At 61.3% G+C, this 17,674-nt stretch overlaps 1 protein-coding gene across 3 annotated transcripts in view; it reads left to right on the top strand.

Moving 5' to 3' along the window:
- The window catches only part of ZNF385A (zinc finger protein 385A), a 65,888-nt gene that overhangs the window by 13,857 nt on the left and 34,357 nt on the right, over positions 1-17,674 (top strand). The window contains exons 1-2 of one of the 3 annotated variants that reach the window (XM_043506756.1): positions 7,713-7,836; positions 13,827-14,011. In XM_043506756.1, the coding sequence (XP_043362691.1) occupies positions 13,859-14,011 (153 nt within the window). In that variant the 5' untranslated portion in view covers positions 7,713-7,836; positions 13,827-13,858. Of the gene's footprint in view, positions 1-7,712; positions 7,837-13,826; positions 14,012-17,674 lie in introns of those variants that run through there. The other 2 variants (XM_038379397.2, XM_043506755.1) reach the window with 2 other exon arrangements.

Raw genomic sequence — 17,674 nt, 5'->3', positions numbered from 1 at the left:
AAGCAGGTTCTATTCTAGCCAGGCTGGGAGATGACTTTCAAGCCCCCTCTGTATTTGGGGAGGGGAATGTGGGGGGCTCTGCTGGGGAGAGGCCAGTCCCCCTGGAGCCCTTGGGAATCTGGCCTTTAAGTTCCATGGGATCAGGGACCAGAGTGTGACCCTGCTGGCAAGTGTCCCAGAGACAGAGTGCTGCAAGCGCTGGGCTGGGGGCCAGGATGCCTGGGTTCCATGCCCAGCTCTGGGAGGGGAGTGGGATCTGGTGGGTTAGAACAGAGGGTGGGGGGCTGGGAGTCAAGACTCCTGGGTTCCGTGCCCAGCTCTGAGAGGGGAATGGAATTAGAACCGGGGATGGGGGGGTGTCTGTGATTCAGGACTCCTGGGTTCTGTTCCTGACTCGCCATTACCGTGGGTAACCTCCCACCCTCTCCATGCCTCAGTATCCCCAGCCATGTGATGGGCCTGCCTCCCGGGGAGGGGTGTCTGGAGAGCTCCTGTGGGGGCAGCTGGTGCTGTGCAGAGTCCCCAGACTCATATCGCTCCACCTGCCCCTGGCGGGCTCTGGGGTGCCCCTGGTGGGCTCTGTTCCTGCCCCCAGACCTGGCCCTGTCACCCTGAATGGGTCTCCTCTTTGCTGGAGCAGGCTGTGTGGGGCAGGGCCCTGAATGCCCACCCCAGAGACTCTCCCAGGGGTGGGATCGGGGTGACTTCACCCTCAACACCTGTCTCTTGGACCAAAAGGGCTGGGACAGCAGGGCCTGCGGGTTGGGATTGAGGAGCCCTGGCAGAGGTGTGGTGGTGAGCCCAGGGGGCTATGGGTTGGGATTAGGGGCACCCGCAGAGCTAGGGGTGAAGAGTCCAGGTGTCTGCAGGTCGGGATTGAGGGGCATTGGCAGAGGAGTGGTGGGGGGGAGCCCATGGGGCTGTGGGTCGGGATTGAAGGGCGTTGGCAGAGCTGGGGGGAGCGCTGGGGGCTGTGGGTCAGGATTGAGGGGCATTGGCAGAGCTGGGGGGAGCCCTAGGGGCTGTAGGTCGGGATTGAAGGGCAAAGGCAGAGGAGTGGTGGGGGGAGCCTTGAGGACTGTGATTCGGGATTGAGGGGCATTGGCAGAGCTGGGAGGAGCCCTGGGGGCTGTGAGTCTGGATTGAGGGGCATTGGCAGAGCTGGGGGGAGCCCTGGGGGCTGTGAGTCGGGATTGAGGGGCATTGGCAGAGCTGGGAGGAGCCCTGGGGGCTGTGAGTCGGGATTGAGGGGCGTTGGCAGAGCTGGGGGGAGCCCTGGGGGCTGTGAGTCTGGATTGAGGGGCATTGGCAGAGCTGGGGGGAGCCCTGGGGGCTGTGAGTCGGGATTGAGGGCAGAGCTGAGCAGTGCAGGAGCCATTCGCCACCCCAGCTCCTCGTCCATCCTCACCCCCAGGCCCTGCATCCCAGCAGGCGTCATACCCGGCAGCCTGGCCTGGTGCCTGCGTCCTCCTCACCCCGCCCTGGGCGCACCCTGCATCCCCACCAGCTGCCCCACCCAGAGACATGCAGGTCATGGGTGAGCTGGGGGGCAGGGCTTGGGGGGCAGAACTGGGGTGAGCTGGGGGAGGTGGCTGGGGAGGCAGGGCTGTAGATCAGCTTGAGGGGCAGCTTCACAGGCTCCTCTGGGCAAGGCCATGCAGGTCGCCATGGTTACGATTCCCTAGGATGTTCCCCACCCTTAGAAGTAAAATTATAACCAGGGTGTGTCTGGGAGCTCCACTGCCCCTTGCTGGTGGGATTCACATTTGCTGCGTGTCATAGGCCCTGTACACCCAGTAGCAATGGGGATTCCTCTGTCACCTGGTCTGTGGGAGCAGGAGGATCCTAGCTCTGACCCACCTGTCACCGGGAAGTTCCGAGGTGCGGTGGGTGGCATAAGGTACAAACGTGAGGGCCTGAATGAGCCTGCATGTGTTACAGGTGGTCCCATTTCCTTGTCCCCAAAGAGTCCAAAAGCACTTACTGGATAAGGCACAAACACACTGGCAAACTGCAGCCACTTCTGGGGTGATATAGAGCAGCAATTTAATGTTCACAACATCTCTGAACAGCTGCTTAGGACAAGACAGGGTGGAGAGAATGCAGTGAACTAAGGGGGGCTGTGGGTCGGTATTGAGGAGCACTGGCAGAGCTGGGGGGAGGAGCCCAGGGCTGGGATAATGAGGGGCTGCGGATCGGGATTGAGGAGTGCCGGCAGAGCTATGGGGGGGAGCCCAGGCTTGGGTAATGCAGGTTTGTAGGTTGGGATTGAGGAGCACTGGCAGAGCTGAGGGGGGGAGCCGAGGGCTGGGATAATTGGGGGCTGCAGGTCAGGATTGAGGAGTGCCGGCAGAGCTGTGGGGGGTGGGAGCTCACGGCTGGGGTACTGGGGGGCTGTGGATAGGGAATGAGGAGCTCTGGCAGAGCTGGGGGGGGAGCCCAGGGCTGGGATAATGGGGGCTGCGGGTCGGGATTGAGGAGTGCCGGCAGAGCTGTGCTGTAGGCAGGATTTTGAATACACCATATTTGGCCACAAAATGCAATTGAAGAATGTAGCAAGTGCACAGCCCCGCCGTGGGGGAAGGGGGAGATTGTGGGGGCCATTTGGGGGAAGCTGGGAGGGGTGGGGGGCACAGATTCCCACAAAACGGGTACTTTTTGAAACCCAAGAACCAGAGTCCTACAGGCCTGCAGTCTGCAGAGAGACCGCACGGGGGAGGGGCTGACAGGAGCTGGGTGTGAGCCCTGATGGGCCACAGAGCTTGGAGTAGAGACTCCCAGGGCAAAGCTGGCCACTGCACGGAGCAGGGTGGGGGCTCAGCAGGGGCCACTCTCCCCTGACAGTCAGTGGGGCACTAGGGGGTGCTGTGCTGCAGGGAGCAGGGTGGGGGTTCAGCGGGGGGCGCTCTCCCCTGGCAGTCAGTGGGGCACTCGGGGGCTGTGCTGCAGGGAGTGGGGTCAGGCTCAGCAGGGGGCGCTCTCCCCTGCACTCTCCCCTGGCACTAGGGCTCTGGCAAGGGGCCCGTGCTGCGTGGTTGGGGCTTGTTCAGCCCCACAGGATCTATGGCCATTCCTGGTAGGAGCTGGGACCTCCGGGCTCTGGCCTGACTCTGCAATTCCCCTGCCCCTCCCTCCACTCCGGGAAGTCTGGTCTCAGGGGCAGCACCGCACAGATTCGGGAGGTTCCAGCAACTGGCTGGACGGGGATCGCTCCCATCTCTTGCTCCTGCAAGCTCTGTCTGCCCTGAGCAACCACAAGTGTCCCCCCCACCGCCCCACCTGAGTGGGGCAGGGGCAGGAGCAAGAGACGGGTGGCCTCTGGGGTGGGGGAGGGGCAAGCTCTGCAAAAAGGTCATGAACTGAACTTGCTTCTGACACATTGGTGAGGCCGCTCCGGCTCCGGAATATCAACCATGGAGATGCAGAGCAGGAGCTGTGGAGAGAACTCAGGAGTCCTGGCTCCTGTCCCAACCCCCCTGCTCTAACCACTAGACCCCGCTTCCCTCTCAAAGCCAGGGAGAGAACCCAAGAGTCCTGGCTCCCAGCCCCCCGACTCTGCTTCTGGCTCTGAAGTTGATCCCCTTGATATCCATGCTGTGTGGGGCTTGGGCAGCAATGGAGTCAGTGCCCCCCACCCCTGCGTATCCATGCCAGGCTGCCCGCTGGGCCGTGGGAGCCGGCACGTGGGCAGCTGTGGGGCCAGGGAGCCGAGCTGTCATCTCCCGTCACGCCTCTCCTAAGCCGGGCTCCCACCCCCCCGCCGCACGCCTGCCCCACTTTTGAGCGCCTTTAATTGGCTGCTGTTCCCAAAGCCCGTTAGCGACCGGGGAGGAGGGGTGGCTGCGGGCGGGCAGGAGAAGGGGACTCCGGGTTCTGTTCCCAGCCGAGCCCTGTCCAGACCCAGCGCCGGGGGCAGCAGCAGGGACCCGGCCTGCACAGGTAAGCGCTCGGTGCCTGGCCCGGGAGCGGAAAGATTAGCTGGACAATGGGCGTCTGGAGTCTCCTGTCATGCCTGTCAGGGTTGCTCAGCTCAGCACCCGCCACGCTTGGTAGCTGGACCTAGGCTGGCCCCCCCAGCCTGGCCCCCCCACAGCACCGCTTTGCTCGGAGCCGCCACAACGATGACGGGAGGGGCAGGAAGGGCGGGGGCTGGGGGGCGGAGGTCACCCCAGGGCACTGGCTGGGGCAGGGCTATAGCTTGAGGAGAGGTGCTGTGGGGGAGGGATGATCAGGCCCCTTCCACCCCCATGCTGCTCTATGACCCCTCCCTGGTGGCTGGGGGGCTGTTTACTGTGCCTGGGCCGTGGAGGGAGGGGAGCCTGGTCTCCACAGTACCCCCTAGGGTAACACGCTGGCACTGAACGTGGGAGAAGGGACCCTTGTCGCCCTCTAGTGGCAGGGCCCATGCAGAGGGCCAGGGCCCTGGGGAAGCGTGTCTCCTGGCTGGGGGGTGTGGGGCAGCCGGTCCCAGGGTCTTGGCCTAGCTGGGGGTCACCTGGTTGCAGGGGTTACAGGGCATTGGGGCATAGACGTGCCTCAGTGACAGCTCCCTGGTGACTAGTGCCTGGGAGGGCCGAGTCCCTGCGACTGAGTCTTGCTAGGAGAACTGATGAATGGCTCCTTCTCGATGCCCAGGGCGGGGGCAGCGCCAGCCTGGAGCCTCATCACTGATCCAAGGGGAGTGACCCCCAGGGGTGGGGATGACCCAGCTTAGACATGGGCCTGGAGAGGCTGGGGCACTTGTGGCTTAACCTGAGGGGCATTGGCAGAGCTGGGGGGACAGGGTTGGGATGGCAGGGGGCTGCAGGTCAGGATTGAGGGGCAATGGCAGAGCTGGAGGGCAGGGCTGGGATGGCAGGGGGCTACGGGCCGGGATTGAGGGGCACCAGCAGAGCTGGGGGCAGGGCTGGGATGACAGGGGGCTGGAGGTTGGGTTCTGCAGACTTGTCTCCGATGCAGACTGTGGTCACAGATTGCACCCCCTACACTCAGGTATCTGGCGCTGTCAGGTTTACAGGCTTGGGTGGTACCCAGTGTGTGGGGAACTGGTGCTGGTGCAGCGGATGCATGTGTCGGCATGGTGGGATCTCTGCCCGGGGAGGCGGGAGATGGTTTCAGCCCCTTTTGCAAGGGGCACTTAGTGCCAGTGGTGGGAGAAGAAGCAGTGAACAGCAACAACAGGGCCCTTCCCAGCATCTTCCAGCTGGGCCATTGCAACAGAGGGGAAATTGAGGCACAGGGAGGGGCAGGGATGTGCCTAGCACATTTTACAGCTGGGGACGAAACCCAGGAGTCCTGACTCTCAGCACCCCTGCTCTAGCCACTAGACCCCACTCCCCTCCCAGACCGGGGATAGAACCCAGGAGTCCCACCCACCCCTTCACTCTCTGCCCATCCTTGGGACTTGGGGACAGCCCTGCCCATCACACCCACCCTCACCTTCTGGGGAGCTAAACAGCCTGGAGATCTGTCCCAAGCCCCAGCCTTGCTCCCTCACCTCTGAGACCCTGTCAGAGCTGCCACCCCCTGACCCCCATGGGAATTGTGGTGTCATTTTTTATTAATGCATCGAGCAGCCTCATTAGGGGAGCTGGTCCCATTAGCTGCCCCACCCCCCAGGGGAACCCTTGGTGGAGGGGGCTTTGCCTGGGGGTCTGGACAGGGCTCATTACTCCGGCTGTACCAGCCCCCTTCTGCCTCCCCGAGTGGCACCGTGGGGGCAGAGCCACAGCTGCCTTTGGGCTCTGTGCTGGTGCAGGGCTCTGAGCTGGTCAGGGGGTGCTTGAGGGGCTGGTGGGGCTGAAAGCTGTCTTTCAGAGGGGGCCCTGGATCAGTATCCACTCCCCTCCCACATGTGTCCCAGGCCCTCAGTCCCCCAGGCATCTCGCCAACTTGCCATCCCCAGCAGCCGCAGAGCTGCTCTGAGCAATGGCAGCAGCACTGGCACCCAACCTGATCGAGGAGGGGGCTGTGCTGCCCCTTTGGCAGCTCCCTTGGCCAAAGCCCAACCCACTGGATTGACCCAGCAGACTGTAAGGGGCCCAGCCAGTAGGGGGCTCAGCGCTGTGCTGCAGGGAGCGAGGGACTCAGTAGGGGGCGCTGTGCTGTAGGGAGCGAGGGACTCAGCAGGGGGTGCTGTGCGGTGGGGAGCGAGGGGCTCAGTAGGGGGCACTGGGCTGTAGGGAGCGAGGGGCTGAGCAGGGGGTGCTGTGCGGCGGGGAGCGAGGGGCTGAGCAGCGGGCGCTGGGCTGCGGAGAGCGAGGGGCTCAGCAGGGGGCGCTGGGCTGTAGGGGAGTGAGGGGCTCAGCAGGGGGTGCTGTGTGGCAGATAGTGAGGGGCTCAGCAGGGGGTGCTGAGTGGCAGGGATCGAGGGGCTCAGCAGGGGGCGCTGGGCGGCAGGGAGTGAGGCTCAGCAGGGGGCACTGGGCGGCAGGGAGCAGGGCAGGGGTGAGCAGGGGGCGCTGGGCTGCGGAGAGTGGGGCGGGGGCTCAGTAGAGGGCATGGTGCTGCAGGGAGCGAGAGGCTCAGCAGGAGCCACTGGGCTGTAGGGAGCGAGGGGCTCAGCAGGGGGCGCTGTGCGGCAGGGAGCGAGGGGTTCAGCAGGGGGTGCTGTGCAGCGGGGAGCGAGGGGCTCAGCAGGGGGCGCTGGGCGGCAGGGAGCAAGGCAGAGGTGAGCAGGGGGCGCGGGGCTGCGGGGAGTGGGGCGGGGGCTCAGTAGAGGGCATGGTGCTGCAGGGAGCAGGGCGGAGGTCAGCAGGGGGCGCTGTGCTGTACAGAGTGGGGTTGGGGATCAGCAGGGATCAACACTCCTAAGAGATACCCAAGGGCCGTGTTTCCCAGTTGTGGTGATGCCAGAGCACCAGGTCCTTCCGAAAGCAGCTGTTCCTGTGCCCAGTCACGTTCGAAGTGCCCTGCCGGGGAGGGCCTCTGCTTCAGGGCAGATGGAGCCGTGCCTCCCCCATGTCTCTGCCTCTCATGCTAAGCCATTGAGGCCAAGGGTGACTTGCACTGTGCATGGATCCCGACAGCACAGGGAGGGGTAGCCCTGTGTGGGGTGGGAGGGAGCTGCTCCTCCTGCCCCCAGCGAACAAAGCTCCGAATTTCACCCAGGCCTTTGGCGTTGCGTCTGCCCCGTGCGCCGGCGCCTCACCTGGGCTAAGGAACTCTGCACCGTGACGGCCACCGCACTCTCCCACACTACAGCCGCAGGAGCTGAATCTATGGGGGATGGGCAACTCCCTCAGGCTCGGGGCTCCGAGTCCTGGTCCCTGCCCGCTCTCATGAGATGCCTTCAAAGGGAAGCAGCTGGTGCAAATTCCATCTCTGGCTATTGCACCCCTGGGTCTGTTCCTGCAGGGTGTTGCTGTGGATGGATCAGTGGCTGTCATGCTCTACCCCAAAGGGGGCTGCAGAATAGTGCAGATCCCTGAGTGGAATGTGCTTTGGGGTGGAGAAAGGTCGTTACCTTAAGGACAGGGACTAATTCGTGCCCGTTGCTGAGGGAGGGAGCCCCCTGCGCTGTGTATGCCCTGGCTGCACATCGAGGGGGCCACCCATGAGCACAGCTCAGCCCCCACCGCTTTGCTCATTGGGAGGTGCTTTGCAGAGCTGGGGGCCGGGGGGAGTCAGTTCCCCTTTGTGGGCAGCAGGAGCTGAGCTGTGAGTAGGAGCTGGAGGGAAGCAGCATCTCTGGGGCCTGCAAAAGCGGATCCAACCCTGCTGTGCCCGGCCCAGGGGCTGGGAGGTTACATAGGCTCTGGCGTTTGCTGTTGGGGCTGAGAAGCGAGTGCTCAGGGGAGGCGTGTGGCTGGCCGTTGGGTGGTTGTGATGCCCAGGGTGAGTGTAACCTGCTGTCATCGCCTGCGTTTGAATCTGGGTGCTGGGCAAGAAGCAAGGGCTCTGTTGTTGGAGTTGCAGGAGTGGCTCTGTTAGCTGGCAGCAGCAGCAGCAGCAGTGGCAATAGTTTGTTATCTTTGCTTGGCCCAGCTACGGAGGAGGAGATTTTACAAGGATGTTGTGGGGTAACCAGCCAATGAGATTTCGCAGGCTGAAAACAGTGCGGATGAGAGAGGCAAGTTGGGCTTGTGCTGGGCTCAGGGGACTGGGCCCAGGAAGTCACTGAATCCTCTCTAGGGCTTGGTCTGCACTGAGAGGTTACCTCGGCCAAGCTCCCAGTGAAAACCCACCCCCAGCCCACTGGGCTTGGCCGACCTCCCCCCACCAGAGATGCAGCCGAAGAGCCGCATGGGGAGGGGGGCGCAGAGCTGCCCTGGGGGGGAATTAGGGAGAATGATGTTTCTTCGTTCATCTTGTCTATCCAGACCCTGAGCTCAGTGGGTGGGATTGTTGGGGGGAGGAGGGCACACTGCAGCCCGGTGCTAATAGCAGCAGCAGCCCCTCCAATAACAGGTGGCTCAATTCCCCTCCCATCCCCGCCCCGATTTTCAGATCCAAAGTTCTCAAAACTTAACACTTAGGCCACGGTCAGGTTCAGCCGGCTTGGAGCTAAAGCAGCAGCCACGCCAGCTGGCAGGCGGCTCCAGCTGCTTCCCAGCCCCGATTTCATCCCCAGCCCAGTCCAGCAATGTGCGGGATTATGAGGGCTTTGCCATTAACAGCCATTACCCAGCTCCGCTGCGTGGCCTCCTCCCTGAATACTCGCTTCTCTCCCATCCCAGACCTGGCCATCCCGTCGCACTCTCTGGCGCTACCACGGAGCCGGGGGCTGGAGCCCCCATTACTGGAGGGGCTGCTGCTCTTAGCGCCTAGATGTGGAATGCTTCATGCCCCCCACGCCCCGAGGGAGCTCGCAGCTGCCCACTCTGCAGCACCCCGCCACATCAGGAAGCTGCCTTAGGCTTGGCACTCTGCTTGCCCCGCGGCCTCCCAGCGTAGGGTGGCCACTTCCCTTTGGGTTAACCTGCAGGATGTTCTCGTACCCACCCCCCCACCCCCCAGCATAGGGTCAGCGTGGCACTCAGGTAGTTCGGGGCGCTTTAGGACGCAATGACCTGGATGCAAATACAGGGAGCCATTCAGTGTCCCCATTTACCCAGAGGGGAGCCAGAGAGCAGCATATGCAGGTTAGCTGGGCAGCAGGTGGGCGCATGGGCACACGCCGCCTCCACTTTACCTGCAGAGGGTGCCAGGAGTGTCTGTTCCCCCAGGCTGGCTAGCGGTGGTGTGGATGTGCAGCGCCCGGTGCAGGCACCCACTCACAGACCCCAGCAGGGTTTGCTGCAGGGAGCTCGGTGCCTGGGTCTGCAGCATGTTCAGGCCAGGCCAGGTCACTCCCAGCCCCATCACGTTTCACAACCCATCAGTCTCGCAGCCGAACCCCGGGGGACAGGGAGGGGTTTGCGGGGACAAGGGGCGAGAGTGCTGGGGTGGGAACTCAGATCAGCTTTGGGGCCTTTTCTCCCTCCCGCCCCTCCCCCCCGACATTGGGGCCTTTCTCCCGACCCCTATTGTCCCTGGGGCTTTTCTCCTGACCTCCACCCCTAGGCTCTCTTGCTCAGTCCCTTGGGTCTCTGCTGACTCCGGCGCCCCCGAGATGGGGGATCAGAAACCAGGTCGTTGTCTGGCTCCATGACTGAACTGAGGCGGGGGGGGGGGGGTTGCACCCTGTACCGGAGCCAGCATGGACTCGATGGGGCTGTGCTCGAGTGGGGAGGGGCAGGGCTGTGGGTTAGATGGGCCCGTGCCTGGGCATGGCAGGCAGGGGAGCAGTGGGTACTCAGGGAGAAGGATCTAATCTGGGATATTAGTGGTGGAAGGGAAATACCAGGTTATTGGGCCCATGGGTTGGTGGGGTATGGTTGGGAGGGGGAGGAGGGGGCTAGTGGCCTAAATGAGCCCCTGGGGTTTGATTTGGGGGGCAGGGGGACATGGGGCTCAAGGCACCATGCTCTGCACCCCCTGAGCTCCAGCTCCAGCCCATCCTCTGCCCCTTTTTCCTCGGCTGTGCTGGGTTCCCCCCTTATGTCCCCGACCCCTCCCTGCAGCTCAGGATTGGCCGGGGCTGTTAGCCAGGCCCTCTGCCCCCATGGCCCTCTACTGACAACAGGTGGGCCAGGAGATTTCCCATCTGCTCTGATGGGGCTGGTGCTCACATCGGTAAGGTGCCAGGCTGGGGGCAGGACTCCTGGGTTCTCTGCTGTGTGAGATGCTGCCCCCACCTGAGTGTCCCAGTAGAACAATGGGGATAATAATGCTCCTTCCCCCTACCCCTTGTAGGGAGCCATGGGAGCTATGATGTGGGGCAGGGCCCAGCAGCTGGCCTGAGTCTGTCGGGGAGGGCACACCCTCGTGCAGGACTCCTGAGGGCTCCCCTAGGGGTGCTGGGCTAGTCCTGTGGGTGTGCTCCCCCCCAGCACAGTGGAGCCCGTCCCTCCAGCCCCATGTCAGAGGGCAGCCTAGCCCTGCCCCTCAGATCAGCCTGGTACTGCTCAGGGCCATGTGATGCTTGGGGCTGCCATGGGGTCGCACCTGCGCTGCTAGTCCAGGCGGTTCTGACCAGAGGAAACATGGCCCCGGAGCCCCCTGTAGTGCTGGGAGCCCAGCGCCAGCTGCAACTGTCTGAGGAAGGGAAGCAAAACTGACCGTGATGGTTTGGCTCTAGCTGGTAGATCCCAGGCCTTGCCAGGGGTGGGGGGCTCTCTGGTGATGCTAGGGTGTGGGAGGGGAGGGGATGCCCCCGAGACAGAGACACCACCCTGAGCCTGGGACTCTGGGGTGGGAGTGAGGGGAGAGTTGCAAATGGCTTTGCAGCTCTAATCTCGCTGCACTGGGACAGGCATTTCCCCTGCACGGCGGCTGCCTGAGCAGCACAGTCGGCTCGACCCAGTCCGGACCAAGGGGGCTGCCCACCACCATCCCACCTCCCCAGACACATTCAGCTAGCTGTGCTGCCAGGGGCGCTGCCAGCCACCCCTCTGCCCCTCAGGGCCTGGCCTCCCAGCAGTAATCGCTGCAGGACCCTTTGGCCTGCCAGCCAGGACCTGACCACAGGGGTCAGCAATGCCAGGAGTCCCTGCAGCCTCTCTGCCTTGGTGCCCCCGTTCTCTGCCAGGTAACTGATAAGACATGCTCAGAGTTACCCTCTGGGGCTGCACTCAGGGGCAGGCCCAGCTGCCCTCCCAAGGTGCACAGGTGTGACTGAGCCCGAGTGCAGAGCACCTGCAGAGCTGTAGGGCAGCCCCCAGCAGCTCCACCCTGGCCCCAGCCACCTCCCCTCCACCAGGCCCTTCTGCTGCATGGGGCTGCTGCTGGGGTGTGGTGCGTATGATGGGCTGGATCACAGAAACCCCCTGGGAGTTGCCAACTGATGTGCCAAGACTACTTCTGCCCCTGCTTTCCTGCCCTGGCAGTGCCCTGCCTGGTTAGAGCCAGCCCCGCTAGCCTGCTGCAAACCCAGACTCAGGTCTGAACCACTTCCCCTAACAGCTGTAGGCTTAACTGAAAGCAGCTTACAGAAGTGTTCCTGTCTTTGACACTCAGATGCCCAACTCCCAATGGGGTCCAAACCCCAAATAAATCTGTTTTACCCTGTATAAAGCTTATACAGGGTAAACTCAGAAATTGTTCGCCCTCTATAAGACTGATAGAGAGATATGCACAGCTGTTTTTTCCCTCCACCCCCCCCCCATGTATTAATACATACTTTGGGTTAATTAATAAGTAAAAAGTGATTTTATTAAATACAGAAAATAGGATTTAAGTGGTTCTAAGTAGTAACAGACAGAACAAAGTGAATTACCAAGCAAAATAAAATAAAATGCGCACGTCTATGTCTAATCAAACTGAAAACAGATAAAAACCTCACCATTAGAGATATTTCAATAAGTTTCTTTCACAGACTGGATGCCTTCCTAGTCTGGGCACAATCCTTTCCCCTTTGTTCCAGCTCAGGTGGTAGCTAGGGGATTTCTCATGATGGTCGCCACCTTGTTCTGTTCCATCCACTTATATATCTTTTGCATAAGGCAGAAATCCTTTGTCCCTCTGGGTTCCCACCCCTCCTTCTCAATGAAAAAACACCCGGTTAAAGATGGATTCCAGTTCAGGTGACATGATCCCAAGTCTTCATTCCTCCCAGCCTGACTCACAGGAAGGCCTGCCTACAAACAGAGCCAGCCACAGTCAATTGTCCTGGCTGATGAGAGCCATCAAGATTCCAAACCACAATTAATGGCCCACACTTTGCATAATTACAATAGGCCCTCAGAGTTATATTTCATATTTCTGGTTTCAGATACAAGAGTGATACACTTATACAAATAGGATGACCATACTCAGTAGATTATAAGCTTTGTAATGATACCTTACAAGAGACCTTTTGCATGAAGCATATTTTAATTACATCATATTCACACTCATCAGCATACTTTCATAAAATCATATAGAATGCAACATCACAGTGTGTGCCAGAGCACACAGCTGAGCGCATGTGCACGGGAGGGCCGTTGTGTGTCACATGTGCAAGGGGGGCCCGTCGTGTGTCGGGTGCATTGCCATGCGTGTGGGAGCATGCGTACAGGCTGGCTGGCCTGCTGCAGTACATTCTGGGAGATCATCCCACTGGCCCGTGACCTGAGGTGCAGGTCCCTCGCCCTCTGCCCTACCAGACTCCCAGCACAGCCTCAGCCAGGGCAGCCCCTGCCCTTATTAGCAGGCATGAACAGGGCTGCACTGCCCTGTCCCACCACCAGGGGGCACCAGGCCACCAAGACAGGAAGCGGGGGTCGGAGCCTAGAGGCCCGTGGTGTCTGTGCAGAGTAGGGGAGGGAATTAAAGAGCTCGGCTCCACGGGGCCTTTCTGGAAATGAAGAGACCCAGACAGACCCAGACAGGCCTCTCATCTGGTCCTGCCCAGACGGGTGCCTTTCAACCAGCCACACCCCGACGAGTGCCACTTGCCCTGGCCCTTCCAGACTGTGCTGCACTCATATGGACACATGTCCCCCGCTACACATGCTATCATGGAACCCCCACTCATGTTCACCTGCAAGTGGAAAAATATGCACGCTTACACACCTGTGTGCACTGTCCCCCAAGTGCTGCTCAGCCCCATCCCATAATCCCCTGCTATCCCAGCCCTGGGGTCCCCCACACCCAGCTCTGCCAGTGCCCCTCAGTCCCTACCTGCAGCCTGTTTGGCTTGCTGTGAAAGCCCAGCATGTTCGGGGTTAACTTCCTCTTGGTCTCTGAGTCCCTTCAGGGCTGGGCCAGGCGCTGCCTGCTGGTGGAGGAGTGAGCAGCACACGCCTGCACCCAGAGGGCTGGCCCCAGCCCTGTGGCCAATGCACCTAGGTGCTGCAATCAGGGAGCCGCTCCCAGGCCTGGCACAGAATGGCCCAGAAGGCTGGAGGCTGGCCCGCAGGGCTCAGGCCTGGATCCTAACTGCGCCAACCAAGCCAGAATCCCTTGACCCGTCCTGAGGGCTCCCTCCGCAGGTGGGTCAGGCCAGGGGGGCTGCGAGCCATTGAACCAAACCGTAAACCCTGGCTAGGATGGAAACCACTTTGAGCCTGGTGTGTGGCCACACACCCCCCCCCCCCCCGCACACCCGTTCCAGCACCTATGGGCCAGGCCATCACCCAAGGCTGAGCTTGTGTCCCAGGCTGTTTAGCGTATGTGGGAGCCTGGCGCCCCCTGGTGTCCAGCTGCAGGTTGCAGCTGCTGCTCCCAGGGCCTGTGGTTAGGGAGCTGAACATTGGATCCCTGTGGATGATGGGAATCCCCCCCCACACACACACACTGCAGACGTGGTTCCCGTCAGGCCCCCCCATGCTGCTCCTAACGCTCTCTCCTTGTCTCTTGTCTAGGGAGCCTGAGCCGGGCAGCCCCACTCCCCACCATGCTGCGTGCGCCCCCCGCCATGATCCAGCCACCACTGGACATCAAGCACTTCCTGCCCTTCCCCATGGAGGCGCAGCCAGCTGTGGGCCTGTTCCCGGGATTCAGCACGGTAAGGCCCTGGCTGCCACCATGCTCTGCCCTGCAGGCTCGGGTAGGACTCTGCCTCACTTCTCCACTTTCCCCTCCCCCTGTCCGGGTAGGCGAGGGCTGGGGGAACCCCTGACAGCAGGGGAGATGGGGATGCACCTGGGGGGAGTGGGGAGGGACAGGGTGCCCCTGCAGAGATCCTGACTCATGGCAGGGCTGGGGGCTCTGAGAATTACAGCTGGGGGGAGTGTTAGGGCATAGAGCTCCGCCAAGCCCTGCCCAGGCCTCACAGACAGACAGGAATGGATTTACCAAGGGCTTTAGGTGCCCATGCCCCATGCATCCCCCCCCAGGTGGTGCCCATATCCCACACAACCCCTCCCCCATCAGAGTGTTCATGCTCCACATGTCCTCTGCCCCAGGGGTGCCATACCCTGTACATCCCCTGCACCAGGGGTGCCCATACCTTGACATCCCCTGCCCCCCAGGGGGTGCTGTTGTATTACTTTAAATGGAATATATGGGTTCAATGAGTGCAAGGGGTCAACATGCCCCAGTCTGTGTCCAGCATCAGACACGGTTCGGGGTTTGGTTATCAGAGCACTCAACTGGGCAGTGCCATGGCAAACGCCCCCAGAACAGCCCGGGAAGTCTGTACAAAAGCCCAGGGGAAGAAGAAAAGCCAGTGAAAGTCTTTGAGCTGTAAGGTATTAAAGGCTTTTCTCAGACCAGTGCCCCTTGATGCCCAGCCCTGGCCCTTCAGCGAGGTGGGTGACAAGAAAACCCGTGTCTGACTGGCAGGCTCCTGGATGGACCAGCCATTGGAGTAACTGGCCTTGGAGGGGAAGCCGGGGGGATGGACGGAGCCGCTGGCTGAGCTGGGCTGGAGCTGCTGATGCTGTTGTTAAAGTCCATCCTGTTTCCCTGCAGACAAAACAAAACAAACGCCCACAGAGGGGAAGAACACCAGCAGCGTCTCTCTCCTTTGCAGTGTTACGCCCTAACCCACGGGCTGATGAGCCAGGCCGAGACCTGGCAAACTTGGGACATTGCTCGTCTCTTCCCCTGGGCTCAGGCTTGCAGTCGTGTTGCAAAATATAGCGTCTTGGCAGCGAAGGCAGACTCTGATGAGCCAGACAGTAAATAGGGAGGCGAGAAAAGAGAAGCAGTATAATGGGGAAGGGAAAGAGACACATGGCAGCGGGGTGTGTGGGGGCGGGGTGGGGGTGGGGAGACACAAAGTCTCATGTCCCATTTGTTGTTTGGGATTTAGCTGGAGGTGTTGATGGCAGTGGGTCCCCCTCTGGGTGTGTCCACGAGCCCCTGGGCCGGGCAGACAGGCAGTGGGTCCCCCTCTGGTCGGGTTCATGAGCCCAAGCCCAGGCAGACAGGCAGTGGGTCCCCCTCTGGGCATGTCCACAAGCCCCCAGGCCTGGCAGACAGGCAGTGGGTCCCCCTCTGGGTGTGTCCACGAGCCCCTGGCCTGGGCAGAAAGGCAGGGAGTCCCTCTCTGGGCATGTCCAGGAACCCCTGGCCCAGGCAGACAGGCAGTGGATCCCTCTCTGGGCGTGTCCACGAGCCCCCGGCCTGGGCACACAGGCAGGGGGTCCCTCTCTGGGCATGTCCACGAGCCCCTGGCCCAGGCAAACCCACTTGCGCTGGTGCACGAACGAGCAGTGTGGACAGAGACTCAGGCCAGCCACTCGAGCTCAGACTTACGGGCTGGGAGGGCTCAGGAGCCTGAAGTGCTGCCCGTCCACTGTCTGCCCACCTGTGTTTAGCGCAAACGAGAGCAGGGCTGCTGGGCTGGCTGGGGCGTCCATCAGGGTCGGTAGGGTGCTGGTGGGTCCCATGGCAACCAGAATGGCACTGCTCGCCCCTTCCCCTCCTTTCAGCCAGCTCTTGGTGCGGTCACATCCATCCGACTGCTCCTCTGTCCCCACCCCCGGCCTCCAAAGGCTCTTCCTTTACGGAGCCCAACACGAGGGAGTGGCGGGGGGACTCACTGTTGCTCCCATTCGTTTGTCCACCACTTAGGCCTAATTTCCGACACACCAGTGCTGGGAGGCTGGTTTCCAGCCCCATGCGACTCCGGGTCCCAGGCAGGATCTTCACACGCCCTGGAGTTTGATCCACGTCGTGGTCGCCCGTGTTCAGCCTTTCCCATGACTGGGATGGTTATGGGCATTCATCTCACCGGCCTGCCCTGCGGGGAGCCCCTGTCTGCACAGCCCAGCCAGGACTGGACCATAGACCTGGCCTCAGCTGGGGCCCGGCTGCACCACCTTGGCAGAGACTCACCCTGGCCCCCAGACTCCAGCTGTGGGGAAGGTGCTGCTGGCACCGCATGCCCTGGGCTGGGCTCGGGGTAGGGCCCCTCACCCAGGCCCCCAGAGCTTTGCTGTGAAACATACCCAGTGCTGGGCTGATGGGAAATCGCTGGGTCACGCTCAGCTCATGACACTCATTAACTGGAGCCAGGCTCCCCACAGCGCTGTTGTCCCCAGGCTCCGCCCCATGGGGAGTGGGCAGCCGACAGCAGGGAAAGGTCCCCTCCCTGGGATAACGCTGGCCTAGAACCCTGAAGGGCCTGGGAAGCCAAGGCCAGGGCCCACTAGCCACCCTGGCATTTTATAGCCACAGGAGGAGCCAGTGTCTGTCTGTCTAACTGTCTGTGTCGGTGCTGGGGAGATGAGCGCCCTTCGGAGCAGCGGGGCTAGGGCTCTGTGCCCACCATACCTGGCTGGCCTCGCCCCTCTGTCCTAGAGTAGCTTGGGGCTGGGTTGACCCTCACAGCTCTCTTTCTGCCAAACCTGGGGTGCCCTTGCCTGCCAGCCTGGTCCAGGTCTGTGGGGCAAGGTGGTCCCAGGAGGGTGCAGTGTCAGCCATGGGACACCAAACAAGCATTGTTCTTTCGGTGGAGCACTGGCACTTTACATCATGCCCGCCATCTGGAAATTAGCTCTTTAGAGACATGAGGACCCAGATGCTGTGGTGATGGGAACTCAGGGAGAATACCCTGTTTGAAGATGGGCAAAAAATACCCGACACCTGTTTGTTAGACTGCTGGAGAGCACTAGAGAGTAGGACATCTTGGTTCTATCCATGGGTGGGGAGTGGGGGCTAGTGGGTTAGAGCAGGGGGGCTTGGCATTAGGACTCCTAAGTCCTTTTCCTGGCTCTGGGTGAGGAGTGTGGGTTAAAGCAGGGTGGGGGTGTCTGGGAGCCAGGACTCCTGGGTTCAATCTGTGGCTCTGCGAGAGCAGTGGAGTCTAGTAGGTTAGAGCAGTGGGGGCTGGGAGCCAGGACTCCTGGGTTCTATCCCTTGCTCTGGAAGAGGAGAGTGCTTTACTGATTAGAGGTGGGATAACTGAAGCACGTATGTTTGGCACAGTTAATCTGAAAGGTGATGGGGCTGAGTGGATAAGACTTGTATCTGCTGTAATAAGAGACTCAGATTCAGTTACCAGCTGACTTAAACTCACCTTGTGTAACCTCACTATGAGCATCTCTGTAAAATGGGGGTCTAATACTTGCGGGAGAAGGTGCTGGTGAATATTGAGAACTGTTAAGTGTGCAGAAGAATCCCTAGGAGTCAGTAAAGGTGAGACCAGAACTGAGGCCACCTGGCTGCCAGCTTAGTGCACCTGGGGCAGTGTCTGGCTCAGTGTGTGCAGAGCCCTGCTTGGCACTGGGGCAGAACATCCACTGCTGAGTATTTTACAAAG

The sequence above is a fragment of the Dermochelys coriacea genome, chromosome 20, assembly GCF_009764565.3.
Source record: "Dermochelys coriacea isolate rDerCor1 chromosome 20, rDerCor1.pri.v4, whole genome shotgun sequence".
In the NCBI taxonomy this organism is placed as follows: Eukaryota; Metazoa; Chordata; order Testudines; family Dermochelyidae; genus Dermochelys; species Dermochelys coriacea.
The sequence above is the reverse complement of the archived record's forward strand: the minus strand, read 5'-3'. Positions and strand labels throughout refer to the sequence as shown.